The sequence below is a fragment of the Acinonyx jubatus genome, chromosome E3 (assembly GCF_027475565.1).
Source record: "Acinonyx jubatus isolate Ajub_Pintada_27869175 chromosome E3, VMU_Ajub_asm_v1.0, whole genome shotgun sequence".
NCBI classification, from domain to species: Eukaryota; Metazoa; Chordata; class Mammalia; order Carnivora; family Felidae; genus Acinonyx; species Acinonyx jubatus.
The window spans coordinates 40,180,743-40,195,382 of NC_069398.1; the positions used below are offsets into that span (position 1 = coordinate 40,180,743).

Here is a 14,640-nt window from a genome sequence, read left to right on the forward strand (position 1 = left end):
CCCTGTGGAGCAGCATTGTGACCTCTTCCACTCAGGCAGTCTGGTCTTTAGGTCTTTTGATTTTGTAACAAGTGTTCTATTTCCAGACCTAAAATGACATGATTTTTAAAGTTTTTGGATCTTCTCTAACACGTTGGCTTTTTTCTTTTCCTGCATTTGATCACAACTGTTTTGATTCAGCGGCATCACATCACCTGCAACATACACCGCTTTCTCAAATCTTGCCATTCTGTGATGTGAAGTGAGTGGATGCATGTGTGTCCATAGATGCAGACTGGGAGTAAACATTCATACGTTGTATCCAGGATACACTGGGGCAGATATACAGGGTTGTTGCTGCAGTGTGGGCGGGGCCACAGAAGGGGGTCTTTGCCAGGGGAGATCTTGGGGGGGGGCCGTCTTAGAGGCTGGCTACCCCACCAGCCCGCTTAAATTAGTGCCCCTCCCACACTCTCATTTTGTCCCGTCTTATTATGTTTCTAACTCCTATCCCTCCCTGACCTTAGTCTATTTCTTTCCTGTAAAATAAATGTCTCCCCCGCTAGCCAGCAAGCTCTGTGAGATCAGAGACCACCCCCCAGACCTGCTTACTGTGGTCTCCTCCATAATTAAGCGCAGCATGTGTCGGGGTGCCCAATAAATACTGGTTGAAGAAAAGAATGAAGACTCACTGCCAGGCCCAGTGCTTGGTGCTGGGAAATACATCCGTGTCTCTGCAGTCAGCTTGCAGCCCTATCTTGAAGGCCTGAGACCAGACTGGGTTCTTTGAGATGAGTTTCCACCTCTCTGAACTGTTGCAACCCAGGCTCATTTACTAGCCTCACGTTCTTAGACCCCAGAGGAACATACCCCTCGGGCCCCAGAGCTGCCAAAGCCAAGCACGGGGTCATGCCCTCGCTTCAAAGCGAGCCAGGGAACCTGTGGGCTGTGGTCGCCTCCAACCAGGATTCCTAAAGTGGAGGCTTCGCCAGCCAGTACGCGGGTGGTTCCGGATGCCGGGCATCCCCTGCAAATGACAAAGCACCCTCACACCCACTTGCCCACCCTGGCCCCCCAGTGACCAAGAATTGCTTCCAATTCTGTCACTCACATTTCTTTGTAAGGCCCATGGGGAACCCCTGGTCTGGCCCCGTGCTGACCTGTCCCGTCTTGTTTCTGTGCTAACCTGCCTGTTTCCTCTTATTTTCCCTTGCCTGTTAAGGAAAGCCTTGCCCGTGGTTCTGTAATAATACAGCTCCTCAGCCCCTTGCCTGCGGTTCCCAAAGCCACGAAACTCTGCCCACTGAAAGGTTTTCCGTTAAGTCGCAGAATGAACCCCTCCAGCCAAGAAGCCACTGTGTTGAGCAAAGTTGGTCTTGTTGACTTGTTGCCACAAGAGAGAACTCACACAGTCCGTGTCCTGATTACCTCCCATTCACCCCTTTGGTGGGGCAGGGGGAGACATGTGCCCTCAATAGTACAACCCCCAGGGCTGGCCAGGACAGCAGTTATCAGCCACATACGCTCACTGGTGGGGGAAAAAGAACACCGCCCGCCACATGGGGCCACTCGGGGTTGCAGTCAGGAACACAGTGAACCAGCACGGAGCTCTGGGCTGCTCTTTCTAATGAGGGGGTGGGGTGCCTGCAGGAGGATGTGATTGGCTTGCAGGCTGGCAGGGAACTGAAGCCCTGCATGCTGAGAACAGGGAGGAGCGTGGCCTGGCTGGTGTGGCCACTGGGGGACTGGCTGGGGGGAGCCTTGCCCGACAATGGGGGTGCACATCTGGACGAGGGCGGGGGGCTGTGTGTCTGGAAGGTTTCAGGGCGGCACTTGAATTTTTGGGTCTTGTAGCACAAGGGGGAACCCACAGGACTCTCTGGGAGGGTTAAGTTGAAGGGTTTACAGGACTTGGGTCCATGTTAGGTGATGGGGGAATGTCTTGGATCGGGTGCTGCAGTGCAGAGCCCCCACGTGGGGCTCCATTTCGTGAGCAGCGAGATCACGACCTGAGCCAAAATCAAGAGTTAGACTCTCAACCGACTGGGCCTCACAGGCGCCCCAGGGACCATGGTGCCAGGCAAGGTCCCGATGTCAGGGGCCGCTTTTCTCTTCCTCCATCTCTACCCCCACGTAGCCAAAAGCACACACAGTCAGTCCTCAGAAACCTGGCCCACAGAGTCCCAAGCTTCGCTGTCCCAAGTGTTGCTGGTCAGGAGGTTGTTCAGAGAAAGCCATCGCAGCTGGGCTGTGGTTACCACCCTCCCGCTGTCCTGCACAGTGAATCGTCCTGTCCCCTCATAGGACAGCCGCTGCACCGACTGCCCAGAATACGTCAGCCACCCGCCACACAGTTCATTATCAGAAGCAAACCTGTGTCCTGGTTTGCTCTGGTACCAGGTCCTGAACTGGAGCCTTGATTGCCAACCCCAGTCTGTGAATACGTGCCCCAGACTCCAGCTGGTCTTTCCCTAGAGAGCCAGGGGGCTTTTTTTTCTTTTTCTTTTTCTTTTTTTAGAGAGGGAGAGACAGAGAGAGAGAGAGAGACGATGAGAGCAGGGGTTGGGGGGAGAAGAGCGACAGAAGGAGAGAGAGAGTCAAGCAGGCTCCGCACTGGGTGTGGAGGCTTGATCTCATGGCCCCACGACCGTGACCTGAGCCGAAATCAAGAGTCAGACGCTTAACCAACTGAGCCACCCAGGCATCTCGGTGGCTTTTTCTTTTTCTTTTTCTTTTTTTAAGAGAGAGAGGGAGGGGCAGAGAGAGAGGAAGACAGAGGATCTGAAGCAGGGTTGGTGCTGACAGCAGAGGACCGACACGGGGCTCGAACTCATGAATTGTGAGTTCCACCTGAGTGGAAGTTGGATGCTCACCTGACTGAGCCATGATCATTGACTGGCAAGAGTGGAATATCAGGTCAGTTCTGAGGGAAAGGAATTCTTTTGAGTCAGAGTGGCTGGCACTTCACATGTGTTATTGCAGCACACGTGCACACACACACACACACACACACACACACACACTGCCCCTCCCCTCGGCAACCTCACATGGAAGGTTTTGTTTCCAATTAGGCGGCGGGGAAGCGGAGACTCAGAGAGGTTAAGTCATTTGCACAAGGTCCCACAGCTGTTGAGAAAGAGACATGCACACATCTCCATGAACCCAGAGTGGACAGGTGCTCCACCCTTTGTGGGCAAGCTGGGGGAGACCGCCCCTCAGCCAACTATACCCCTGAGCAGGGCTCATGCCGTGCACTGTGCAGAAGCAGCGTGTGTTGTGTGCCAGGGATGTGCCAGGAGTGGGGCTCCTGGGGTTAAGCCAAGGACCTTCCCTGCAGACTTCCCCAGGAGACCAGGATGAGCATTCTTGTCCAAGAATTGACACAAGCAGGGCCTGACCACATAGGAGCCCAAGTGGCAGCTGGCTTACAGCCGTGTCCTCGGGGCATGGGGGCTTCTGGAGCCCTGGCTCTAGTGGGGAGCAGAGCAAGGTTTGGCAAGGGTGTCCTCACCCTGGTGGGGATGTCCTCACCGGGGTGGGCAGGGCCATGCAGAGTTCAGACCTGTGGAAAGCCAGCTGCCTCTTGCCCTTCCCACCCCCACCCCCACTCCCCACCAGAAGCCTGAACATCTGTGGGGCCTTTGGCTCATGTCTGGAGACCAGCTTAGCTCTTCAGACTCCTTTCTACGTCCTCTTTTCTCCTAACTCCAAGAACTGTTTTCCTGTCCTAATTCTAAAGGCTTCCGAAGAGCAAGCTTCCTCCCCATCACCTTCACTGCATGCTTCTTAGAAGGGGTCATGGGTCTTACATAACTGAAGGGCTTGACATGAAAGGCTGACCCTCCTTCTGTTCACTCATCAACTTTTCATTGAACGCCCACCCTGCCCCACTCCAGGCCCCCGGAAGCACGCCGACCTGCCCACGTTCTTTGGTGTCCTAGCAACCAGAAGCTCTCACCTGAGCTCCGGCCAGCACAGAGGCCATTTTCTCTCTGACCACCATGACCTGCAGCCTCCCTGGGCCTCTGAGGACCTGTCTGCACAGCTCGTGTGTCCCCTGAAAGCCACCACTTGTCCCCGTGGACACCCAGAAGCCCAGCCCAGCCTCCCCTCCTTGCAGAATGAGCTTCTCACTCACATTCTCTGAGCTGGTCAACATCGCCATCCCGCAGTGCGGGGTGGTGAACTTCAAGGCCCTGCACCTCCTGCTCCAGGGCATCCTGGAGCACATCCACCTGGCTGAGCTCAAGAAGGTCCTCTCGGGAGACGAGGACTTTCTCCAAACCCCGCTGGCCGCATTCATGCCCCGGGAAGCAGACGCCCAGCCCTTCCTGCACCCCATGAAGAGGCTCAGCAACGTCTTTGACCACGTGGTGAGCCGCATCGACAAGATGGAGAGCCAGCTGGCCATGCTGCAGGACCTGCCATCCACTTCCCAGCTGCTGGAGGGCAGCCGGGGCAAGGGCCAGCCCGCCCAGGATCTGTGGCACCTGATAAAGCTCCGGAAGATGGTGGAAAGCAATGAAGAAGCCATCGCAAAGGTAAACCACCTGGTCTGGAAGCTTCCTGCCCTTCCTGCTCTCCACCCAGGCGCCTTCTCCCTCTCCCTTTGTGCCCCTTGTGATGGGCTGTCCCCCACCAAACAGGGGGGATGGGGCTTTGGAGTCAGGCAGAACCAAAGCCCCAAGCTTGCACCCTTTGTCAAGCATTGAGGAAAGAAGCCAGACACAGAAAGCCACCTGTGGTGTGAAACAGGCAGATCCATAGAGAAAGGAAGCCAACAGGTGGTTGGCAGGGGCTGGGGGAAGGGGGAAAGGGGAAAGATAGCCCAGTGGCTATGGGGTCTCCTTTTCAGGTGAAGAGAGTTCAGAAACACAGACCAGATTCTGCCATTCCCTCACTGTCCCCTTTGCCCTTGAGGCTCTGTTTGGCTCCCTGCCCAGGGAAGGGAAGTTTGGCTCCCTCCCAGTAGAAGGAGCACTCCCCTGCTCCGGGTGAGTTAGAGGCTTACGTCTGTTAACCCCTTTCATTTTCATAGCACCCACAGGAGACAGGTGTGATGATCACCCCCAGCTTAGGTGAGGCATTGAGAAGTTTAACCCACTTGGGGCCACACAGTGTTAGCAAATGTCCTCATTTGCCGGCGCAAACCTGAGCTGGGAGGGGCAGGTGAGGGGCATAAGAATGTGGGGGTGCTCAGCATGGTGCTGCTTACCCACTGGACCAGGGGGTGGGGGATGATCGTGGTTTCCTCCTCCCAGGATTGCCTCAAGATTGGTATGAGACAAGGTAATGCGTCGGAAGTGCTTAGACAGAGCTCGAGGTATTCTGGGTGCCCAGGCAGCAGTCACTAGGAGCGTTATCCAGAGACTTGAACTGAGCAGGGAAACTGGGGTCACCGTGAGCTCAGCGAAGTCAGGCACCGGGAGCCCTGAGGGACAGGGAGAGGGTGAAGTCTGGCCAAGGTGGGCTGCGAGGCAAGGCAATGCGGACCAATGTGAAATCTCATGCTAAGTAAAGCAGCCAGATGCAAAGACCACGTAGGGCATGATTCTGTGCCTCTTTTCTTCCATCTTTTCTTCTCTTTTCTTTCCTTTTCTTTTTCCCTTTCTTTCTTTCTTTCTTTCTTTCTTTCTTTCTTTCTTTCTTTCTTTCTTTCTTTCTTTCTTTCCTTTCTTATCCAGGTTAGTTAACATATAGTGTAGTGTTGGTTTCAGGAGTAGAATTTAGTGATTCATCACTTACATATGACACCCAGTGCTCATTCCAACAAGTGGCCTCCTTAATGCCCATCACCCATTTAGCCCCTCCCCCTCCCCACCTCCCCTCCAGCAACCCTCAGTTTGTTCTCTGTATTTAAGAGTCTCTTACGGTTTGCCTCCCTGTTACTTTTCCCTTCTCTTCTCCTACGTTCATCTGTTTTGTTTCTCTAAAAAGTTTTTTTTTAAATGTTTGTTTATTTTTGAGAGAGAGAGAGAGAGACAGACAGACAGAATGTGAGGGAGCGGGGCAGAGAGAGAGGTAGATACAGAATCTGAAGCAAGCTCCAGGCTCTGATCTCTCAGCACAGAGCCTGCTGGTGTGGGGCTCAAACTTGGGAATGGCGAGATCATGACCTGAGCTGAAGTTAGATACTTAACCGACTGAACCACCCAGGTGCCCCCATCTGTTTTGTTTCTTAAATTCCACCTATGAGTGAAACCATGAAACATCCAGAAAAGGCAAGTCCGTAGAGACAGAAAGTAGATTAGTGGTTGCCAGGGGCTGGGAGGTGGTGGTGACTATGGGAAGCGACTGCTGATGGGTATTGGGTTTCTCTTCGGGGTGATGAAAATGTTCTAGAAGTAGGTCATGGTGACAGTTGCCAACCTTGTGAATGTACCAAATGCCCCATTGAATTAATTTTGTTTCGGTATCCTGTGCATTTTACACACACACACACACACACAGCAGAGGTTGGCAGAATCACTTAAAAGAAAAAAGGCGTGATCTAACTATGCCCTGTCTACAGGAGACACATTTTAGATTCCAAGACAAATAGGTTGAAAATAAAAGTTTGGAAAAAGGTACTCCATGCAAGCAGGCATCAGAAGAGCTAGAGTGGTCACACTGCTCCTATCAGACAAGACAGACTTTAAGACGAGAATTGTTGCCAGAGACAAAGAAGGCTGAATGGGTGCCCCAGTGTAGATTACAGAGGCCTCGGAGGCTGGAGAGGTGGACACAGTGTCCAAGCAGCCTGTCCCTGACTTGCCCTAGTGGGTGGAGGTTTCTAGAATGCACAGTACCCAGAGTGACCCAGCCAGCACATGAAGGGCGCTGCTGGACGGGCTCCAGCATGGCTTCAGAGGACTATTTGTGCATCTAGGATTAGAGAACGTCCCCTGGCCTGCCCTTGGCTGAGGTTGCTTGGGGTTACCGCAGCGACGGTCCCCACCCTACTCCCTCAAGGGGGTTGCTATGGTAACTGGTTCTGGGATGGTGCAAGCTGCTTACCTAAGTATCTGCAGCACCAGCCAGTCAGGCCCGCAGACCAAACACCATGTGGATGTCCAGGTCACGTCCCCTGCCCCTGCCTCCCCCCACCCCTTTCTCTGGGGCTGGCCGGATTGGTGTCCTGTGCTGTCCTCTACGAGCGCCTATCAAGGTGCAAAGGCCCAAAGTGTGGAAAGAAAAGCCTGCTGGACCTGGCACCCACCCCGGACAGAGTGAATGGTGCCCAGAAAACTAGGGTCGGCACCAAGGAGGCTTCTTGAGAGAAGGTTTGCGGGGCTCTGCAGGCATGGTTAGCGCACGCCAGATTTGGGGCTCGGGCACTGCAGGCTGAGATTGCAGCGGCCGTCACCCTCACAGATAATTCTTCTTCGTGAGGGTCAGCCTGTGCGCTGTGGGATGTTAAGCAGCGTCCTCGGCTTCCAGCCTCCAGGTGCCAGAAGTGCCCCCTCGTGGTGACAACCAAAACTGCCTGCAGACTCTGCCAAATGCCCGCTGGGAGCCAACTCATTCCCTCCCCGCTCCTCCCGCCCCGCACCTTGAGGACTGCTGAGTTAGGAAAACTGTGCTCCCCACGCTCGCCCTGCGTATTGTCCCCGCAGCCCCCTGGGGAGGCTCTGACCCGGGGCCTCCTGCGCCTGCGGGAGCGCCAGCCCCACCTGCGGAGCTTTCCCAGAATTGCAGGCTCCAAGGCCCTGCGCGCATCTCCCCGGCCGCTGGCCCTGAACGTGAGTTTTAGAAAGTGCACGCTGAATGAGCCAATGAGCCCAGCCAGATTCTAAAAAGCTGAGTCTGGAGGTCCTTGACTGTGTCCTTGAGACCTCGGTTATCACAGTTGTGATGATAACCCCTGGCCATTAGCCTCACAGGAGAGAAGAAGAGACCGCATCAACTGTTTATTTAGACTATTCTGGGGGCGCGTGGCTGCCTCCAGTCAGTAGAGCAGGCTACTCTGGATCTCTTGGGTCATGACTTCAAGCCCCATGTTGCAGGTGGAGCCTACTGAAAAACAACAACAACCACAACAACGACAACAAAATACCGTTCTGGCTGACCCTGTTTCCATAAATAAAGTCGAGGTCCCTGTGGGGATTGCTACAACCTGTTGTTGCTTTTTCTGATTTCAAAACTCCCTTCCCATTTGACTCGCTGAAAAACTCCTGATGCAGATCCCACAAATTGAAATGATTTTAAATTTATTTATTTTTAAAAATAAAGTTGATTTATTTATTTTGAGAGAGGCAGAGACAGCGCCAGTGGGGGAGAGGCAGAGAGAGAAAGAATCCCAAGCAGGCTCCGCACAGCCAGCGCAGAGCCTGATGCAGGGCTCAAACTCACAACACTGTGACATCATGATCTGAGCCAAAACCAAGAGTCAGATGCTTAGCCCATTGAGCCAGCCAGGTGCCCCTAAAATGATTTTAAATTTAAGTTAATGTTTGAAAATTTCATAACAAAGCTGAAAGGTGTGAAAACACTCTGGGGTTTTAGAGAATAGGGTCAAGGTTACTGCAATAACAGTAATGAACTTTCTATGTGGCCAGCACCTCTTCAGGGTGCTGGCAAGTACCTTTGTATTGCTGTTCCCTGGGAAGGAAAGGCAGGGAAGGAAAGGCAGGGAAGGCAGGTGTTAGCCTGCCTTCCCATTTCCCAAAGCTCTGGGGTTTGCCACCTTTTCTGGGTTTGCCCTGGACTACGTGTGTGTGTGTGTGTGTGTGTGTGTGTGTGATGGGGGTTGGGGGGGGGGGTGACTCCTGCTCAGGTAACTTATAACTTAGGCCCCTGGTTGCCTCCAGGGAGACAGGGGGAGAGGGAAGCATTCCTGCACTGGTGTAAGATCTAGACTTCAGAGATTTCCCTGAAAAATGTTTTCCATCTACAGCAGATAAAGACTCATGAAACCCTTCCTATAATACCATTACCACTCCTGACAAAATTAACAACTCCCAAATACCATCCAATAGACTGTATTGAAATTTCCCCCAGTTTTTTCTAAAACAAAAATGCTATTTTTTGCATTTTTATTGAGATATACATATGTTCATATACATACCAAAATATTCATCCATTTAGAGTGTATGGTTCATGGAGTGCCTGGCTGGCTCAGTCGGTAGAGCATGTGACTCTTGATCTCAGGGTTGCGAGTTTGAGCCCCATGTTGGGATCACTTAAAAATAAAAATCTTTAAAAAGTAAAGTATATAGTTCAGGGATTTTAGTATGCTCACAGTGTTCTGCAAAAATTACAGTCAATTTTAGGACATTTCCTACAACCTCCTCCCAAAACCCCCTTAACCATTAGCTATCATTCTTCTTCCTGCTCCTTTTTGAGCCCCACTCTTGCACTTACCATGATGTCTTCAAGGTTGATCCATGCTGTCACATGTATCAGTACTTTATTTTTTTTTATTGCCAAATGATATTCCACTGAGTGGATAGACCACACTTTTTTCTCAATTGGTGGACATTTGGTTTTTTCCACCTGTAGGTTGTTAGGAGTAGTGGTCACTATGAACAATGGTGTATACATTGTCCTGTGAATATGTTTTCATTTGGGCATATACCTTGTGGTTTTGATTTGCATTTTTCTGGTGACTGTGCTAGCGGCCATTTATAACTCCTCCTGGGAGAAATGCCTATTCAGATTACTTGACCAATTTTAATTGGATTGTCTTTTTATTGTTGAGTTGTAAGAGTTCTTTATATATTCTGCATATATGATGCCATGTGTGTGATTTATAAATGTTGTCTATCATTCTGTGAGTTGTCTTCACTTTCTTGACAGTGTCCTTTGCTAGGCAAAGTTTTAAATTTTTCTGGAGTACAATTTATGTATCTCTTTTGTCACGCTTTTTGATGGATTGTCGCTTATGCTTTTGGTGGCATATCTAAGAAACCATGGCCTGGCCAAGGTCTTGAAGATTTACTGCTATGTTTTCTTCTACAACATGGGAGTAAATGGTCTATAGTTTATCTCTTAAATTGAGACATAGGAGCCATTTTCAGTTAATGTTTGTATACAGTGTGAGGTAAGAGTCGTTCATTCTTTTGTATGTGGATATCCATCTGTTCAGTACTGTTTGTTGAAGACAGCTCTTCCCCTTTTGATTTGTTTTGGCATTCTTATTGTAAACGTGACTATTTCTGGACTGTCATTTCTCTTCTACTGACCTATGTATCTTTTCTTATGCCAATACCACACTGTCTTGATTACTGTAGCTTTGCAGAAAGTTTTGAAATCAGGAAGTGTGAGTCTTCCAGCTTTGCTCTTTTTTTTTTTTTTTTTTGAGATTGTTTGGCTATTCTGAGTCCCTTGCATTAACATAAGAATTTTAGGGGGGCGCCTGGGTGGCTCAGTTGGTTGAGTGTCCAACTTCAGCTCAGGTCATGATCTCACGGTCCATGGGTTCGAGCCCCGTGTCGGGCTCTGTGCTGACAGCTCAGAGCCTGGAGCCTGCTTCAGATTCTGTGTCTCCCTCTCTCTCTGCCCCTCCCCCACTCACGCTCTGTCTCCCTCTGTCTCAAAAATAAATAAACATTAAAAAATTAAAAAAAAAAAAAGAATTTTAAGATCCAGCTGTCAGTTACTATGAAAGAGAACAAACTGGCATTTTTATAAGAATTAAGCTTAATCTGTAGATTAATTTGGGAATTAAGCCTTCTAATCCAAGAACATGGGGTGCTATTTATTTATCAGTCAGCCTAATTGTGATAAAATTCACATACCAGGGGCGCCTGGGTGGCTCAGTCAGTTAAGCGTCCCACTCTTGGTTTCAGCTCAGGTCATGATCTCATGGTTCATGAGTCGAGCCCTGCATCGGGCTCTGTGCTGCCAGTGCAGAGGCTGCTTGGGACTCTCTCTGTCTCCCTCTCTCTGCCCCTCCCTCCCTCTCTCTCTCTCTCTCAAAATAAATAAATAAACTTAAAAAAAATCACATACCATACACTTCACCCCTTTAAGAGTGTACAATTCAGTGGTTCTAGTCTATTCATAGAATTGTACACCCATCACCACAGTCAATTTTAGAATATTTTCATCCCCCTAAAAGAAACCCTGTACCCTTTGTCACCAATCTATCCCCTCAGGCTCCACTGCAAACCACCCCACCCCCCAACCCTAAGCAACCACTAATCTGCTTTCTGTCTTGTAAATTTTTCTATTCTATATGCTTCATATAAATGGAATCATGCAATGTGCTGTCTTTTGTGTTTGGATTATTTTAGCGTCATGTTTCTGAGGTTCATTTTCCTTGGAATCAGTACTAGGTTCCTTTTTATGACTGAATGATATTCCATATTGTGAATATATCATGTTTTGTGTATCTGCCAGTTGATTGACATTTGGATTGTTTCTACTTGGAGCTGTTATGAATAATGCTGCTATAAACATTCATATACAGGTTTTCGTTTCTCTTAGGTATATACCTAGGAGTAGACCTGCTGGGTCATTTGGTAACTCTGTGTTCTATCTTATGAGGAACTGCCACACTGTTTCCTAAAGTGGCTGCACCGTATCACATTCCCACCAACAGTATGTGAAGGTTCCAATTTTTGTACATCTTCACCAACACTTACTATAGCTGACTTTTGATTGTAAACATCCTAGTGAGTATGAAGTGGTATCTCATTGTGGTTTTGATTTGTTTTTCCCTGATGACTGATGATGTTGAACATTTTTTCTCATGTGCTTAGTGGCCACTTGTATATCATCTTTGGAGAAATGCCTATTGAGATTTTTGAATAATATTGGCCTCATAGAATAAGTCTGGAATTCTTCAACTTTTTTGGAAAAGACTGTAAAGAATTGGTATTAATTCTCCTTTAAATGTTTGATAGAAGTGAGTGGTGAAGCCGTCCCAGCCTGGGTCTCTTTTTTTTTTTAAGTGTTTTTTTTTTTTTTTTGAGAGAGAGAGAGAGAGAGAGAGAGAGCGAGCACAGGAGGGGCAGAGAGAAAGAGAGAGAGAGAGAAAATCTCAAGCAGACTTTGCACTGCCAATGCAGAACCTGATGAGGGTCTCGAACTCATAAACTGTGAGATCGTGACCTGAGCTGAAACCAAGAGCCGATGCTTAACTGACCGAGCCACCCAGGCATCTCTCTCTCTCTTTTTTTTAAATCACTGTTTCAAATCTCTTCACTTGTCTTAGATCTATTCAAATTTTCTCTTCTTTCTTTCTTTTTTTTTTTTTTTTATTGAGAGAGAGAGGGCTCAACTGAGTAAGGGCAGAAAAGAGAGAGGGAGAGAAAGAGAATCCCACGAGGGGCAGGGAGGGGGAGAGAGAGAGAGAGAGAGCGGGGGAGAGAGAGAGAGAGAGAGAGAGAGAGAGAGAAATGGGACTCACCTGAAGCAGGGCTCATGTTCCCTTGAAGTAGGGCTTGAGCTCACCTGATGTGGGACTTGAACTCATGAACCATGAGATCACGACCTGAGCCAAAGTCAACTGAGCCACCCAGGTAACTAACTTGTAGGCCTACAGTTGTTCACAGTAGTCCTTCATAATTCTTTTTATTTCTTTTAAGTTTATTTATTTATTTTGAGAGAGAAAGAGAAAGCATGAGCAAAGGAGGGGTAGAGAGAGAGGAATGCGAGAGAATCCTAAGCAGTGGGATTCTGCACTGTCTGTGTGGAGCCTGACACGGGGCTCAAACTCAAGAACCATGAGACCACAACCTGAGCTGAAATCAAGAGTCAGATGCTTAACTGACTGAGCCACCCAGGTGCCTCTCTTTTTATTTCTGTAGGGTAATGTTCCCTCCTGCATTTCTGATTTCTTCTCCTTTTTTCTTGGTCAGTCTCGCTTAAGATCTGCTAACTTTGTCCATGTTTTCAAAGAACCAGCTTTTAGTTTCATTGATTTCCTCTCTTATTTTTCTATTCTCTATCTCATTAGTTCCCACTTTACTCTTTATTGCTTCACTTTTTCTACGTGCTTCAGGTTTTTTTGCGTTGCTTTTTTCCAGTGTCTGAAGGCTAGTTTCAGCTGCATCCCATAAGTTCTAGTGTGTTCTGTTTGTTTTAATTCATCTCAAACTGGATTTTGATTTCCCTGGTGATCTCTTCTTTGACCCATTGCTTATTCAGAAGAGTGTTGTTTGGTTTCCATTTATTGGCAGATTTCTAATACTTTCTTCTATTATTGATGTATTTGAATCCATTGCAGTCAGAGTGCACATTTTGCATGATTTCAGTCCTTTAAAAAATGTGTTGACACTTGTGTTATGGACTAGCATATGGTCTCTCCTATAGAATGTTCTGTGTATGCTTGGGAAGAATGTGTATTCTGCCATTGTTGACTGGAGTGCCCTATAGATGTCTGTTATGTCTAGTTGGTTTATAGTGTTGTGCAAATCTGATTCCTTGCTGATCCTCTTTAGTTTTATTCATTATTGAAAAGGGGGTATTGAAAGCTCAACTATTGTTTTTTTATGTTTATTTATTTATTTTTGAGAAAGAGAGAGAGAGAGAGAAAGAGGGAGGGAGGGAGAGAGAGAGGGAGAGAGAGAGGTGGTGAGCAGGGGAGAGGCAGAGAGAGAGAAGGAGAGAGAGAATTCCAAGCAGGCTCCACACTGTCAGCACGGATCCTGATGCAGGCTTGAATTCACAAAGCATGAGATCATGACCTGAGTAGAAATCAAGAGTTGGTACTCAACCAATTGAACTGCCCAAGTGCCCCTATTTGTTTTTTCAAGTTTATTCATTTATTTTGAGAGAGAGAATCCCAAGCAGGTTTCTCTCTGTTAGTGCAGAGCCTAACATGGGGCTCATCCCACTACCATGAGATGCTGAGCTGATACCAAGAGTCAGCACTTAAGCAACTAAGCCACCCAGATGCCCCTAATGTCTGCCTTTAATTTTTTTTTAATGTTTTATTTTGTTTTTTTTGAGAGACAGCGTGCGAACAGGAAAGGGGCAGAGAGAGAGGGAGACACAGAATCCAAAGCAGACTCCAGGCTCTGAGCTGTCAGCACAGAGCCTGATGCAGGGCTTGAGATCATGCAGAGATCATGACCTGAGCCAAAGTTGGACCCTCAACTGACTGAGCCACCCAGGTGCCCCTAATATCTGCCTTTTAAATGGGAGTTTAATCCATTTACATTTAATGTAATTACTGATAAGAAGGATTTCTGCCATTTTGCTGTTTGTTATTTTTGTTAGCTGAATGCCTAACTATGCACTGGGCTCTTTATTTTTTTTTTTTAATTTTTTTTTCAACGTTTATTTATTTTTGGGACAGAGAGAGACAGAGCATGAACGGGGGAGGGGCAGAGAGAGAGGGAGACACAGAATTGGAAACAGGCTCCAGGCTCTGAGCCATCAGCCCAGAGCCCGATGCGGGGCTCGAACTCACGGACCGCGAGATCGTGACCTGGCTGAAGTCGGACGCTTAACCGACTGCGCCACCCAGGCGCCCCTGCACTGGGCTCTTTAAATACATCATCACATTTTTGTTTCATCATCACATTTTTTATATACATTTTATGATTGAGGATCCTAAAACCTGGGAGGATGCAATAACAGCCCCAATGAGTGATGGAGCTGAGCTATGATCCCAGCACTCACTGTTCCCATCAGCTCTTGCCTGGAAGTTTCCTCACTGGTCCTCTGGCTTTCTCCCTTACCTCCGGGAGCCAATCTACACATGCAGCCAGAGGGAGCCTTTTAAAATGT

At 48.5% G+C, this 14,640-nt stretch overlaps 1 protein-coding gene across 3 annotated transcripts in view; it reads left to right on the top strand.

Moving 5' to 3' along the window:
• The first annotated feature begins 2,506 nt into the window (after nt 1-2,506).
• Nucleotides 2,507-14,640, top strand: part of CE3H16orf96 (chromosome E3 C16orf96 homolog) — a 43,897-nt gene continuing 31,763 nt past the window's right edge. The window contains exons 1-2 of one of the 3 annotated variants that reach the window (XM_053213031.1): nt 2,507-2,895; nt 3,876-4,520. In XM_053213031.1, coding sequence (XP_053069006.1) covers nt 4,101-4,520 — 420 coding nt within the window. In that variant the 5' untranslated portion in view covers nt 2,507-2,895; nt 3,876-4,100. The remainder of the gene's footprint in view (nt 2,896-3,875; nt 4,521-14,640) is intronic. The other 2 variants (XM_053213029.1, XM_027043328.2) reach the window with 2 other exon arrangements.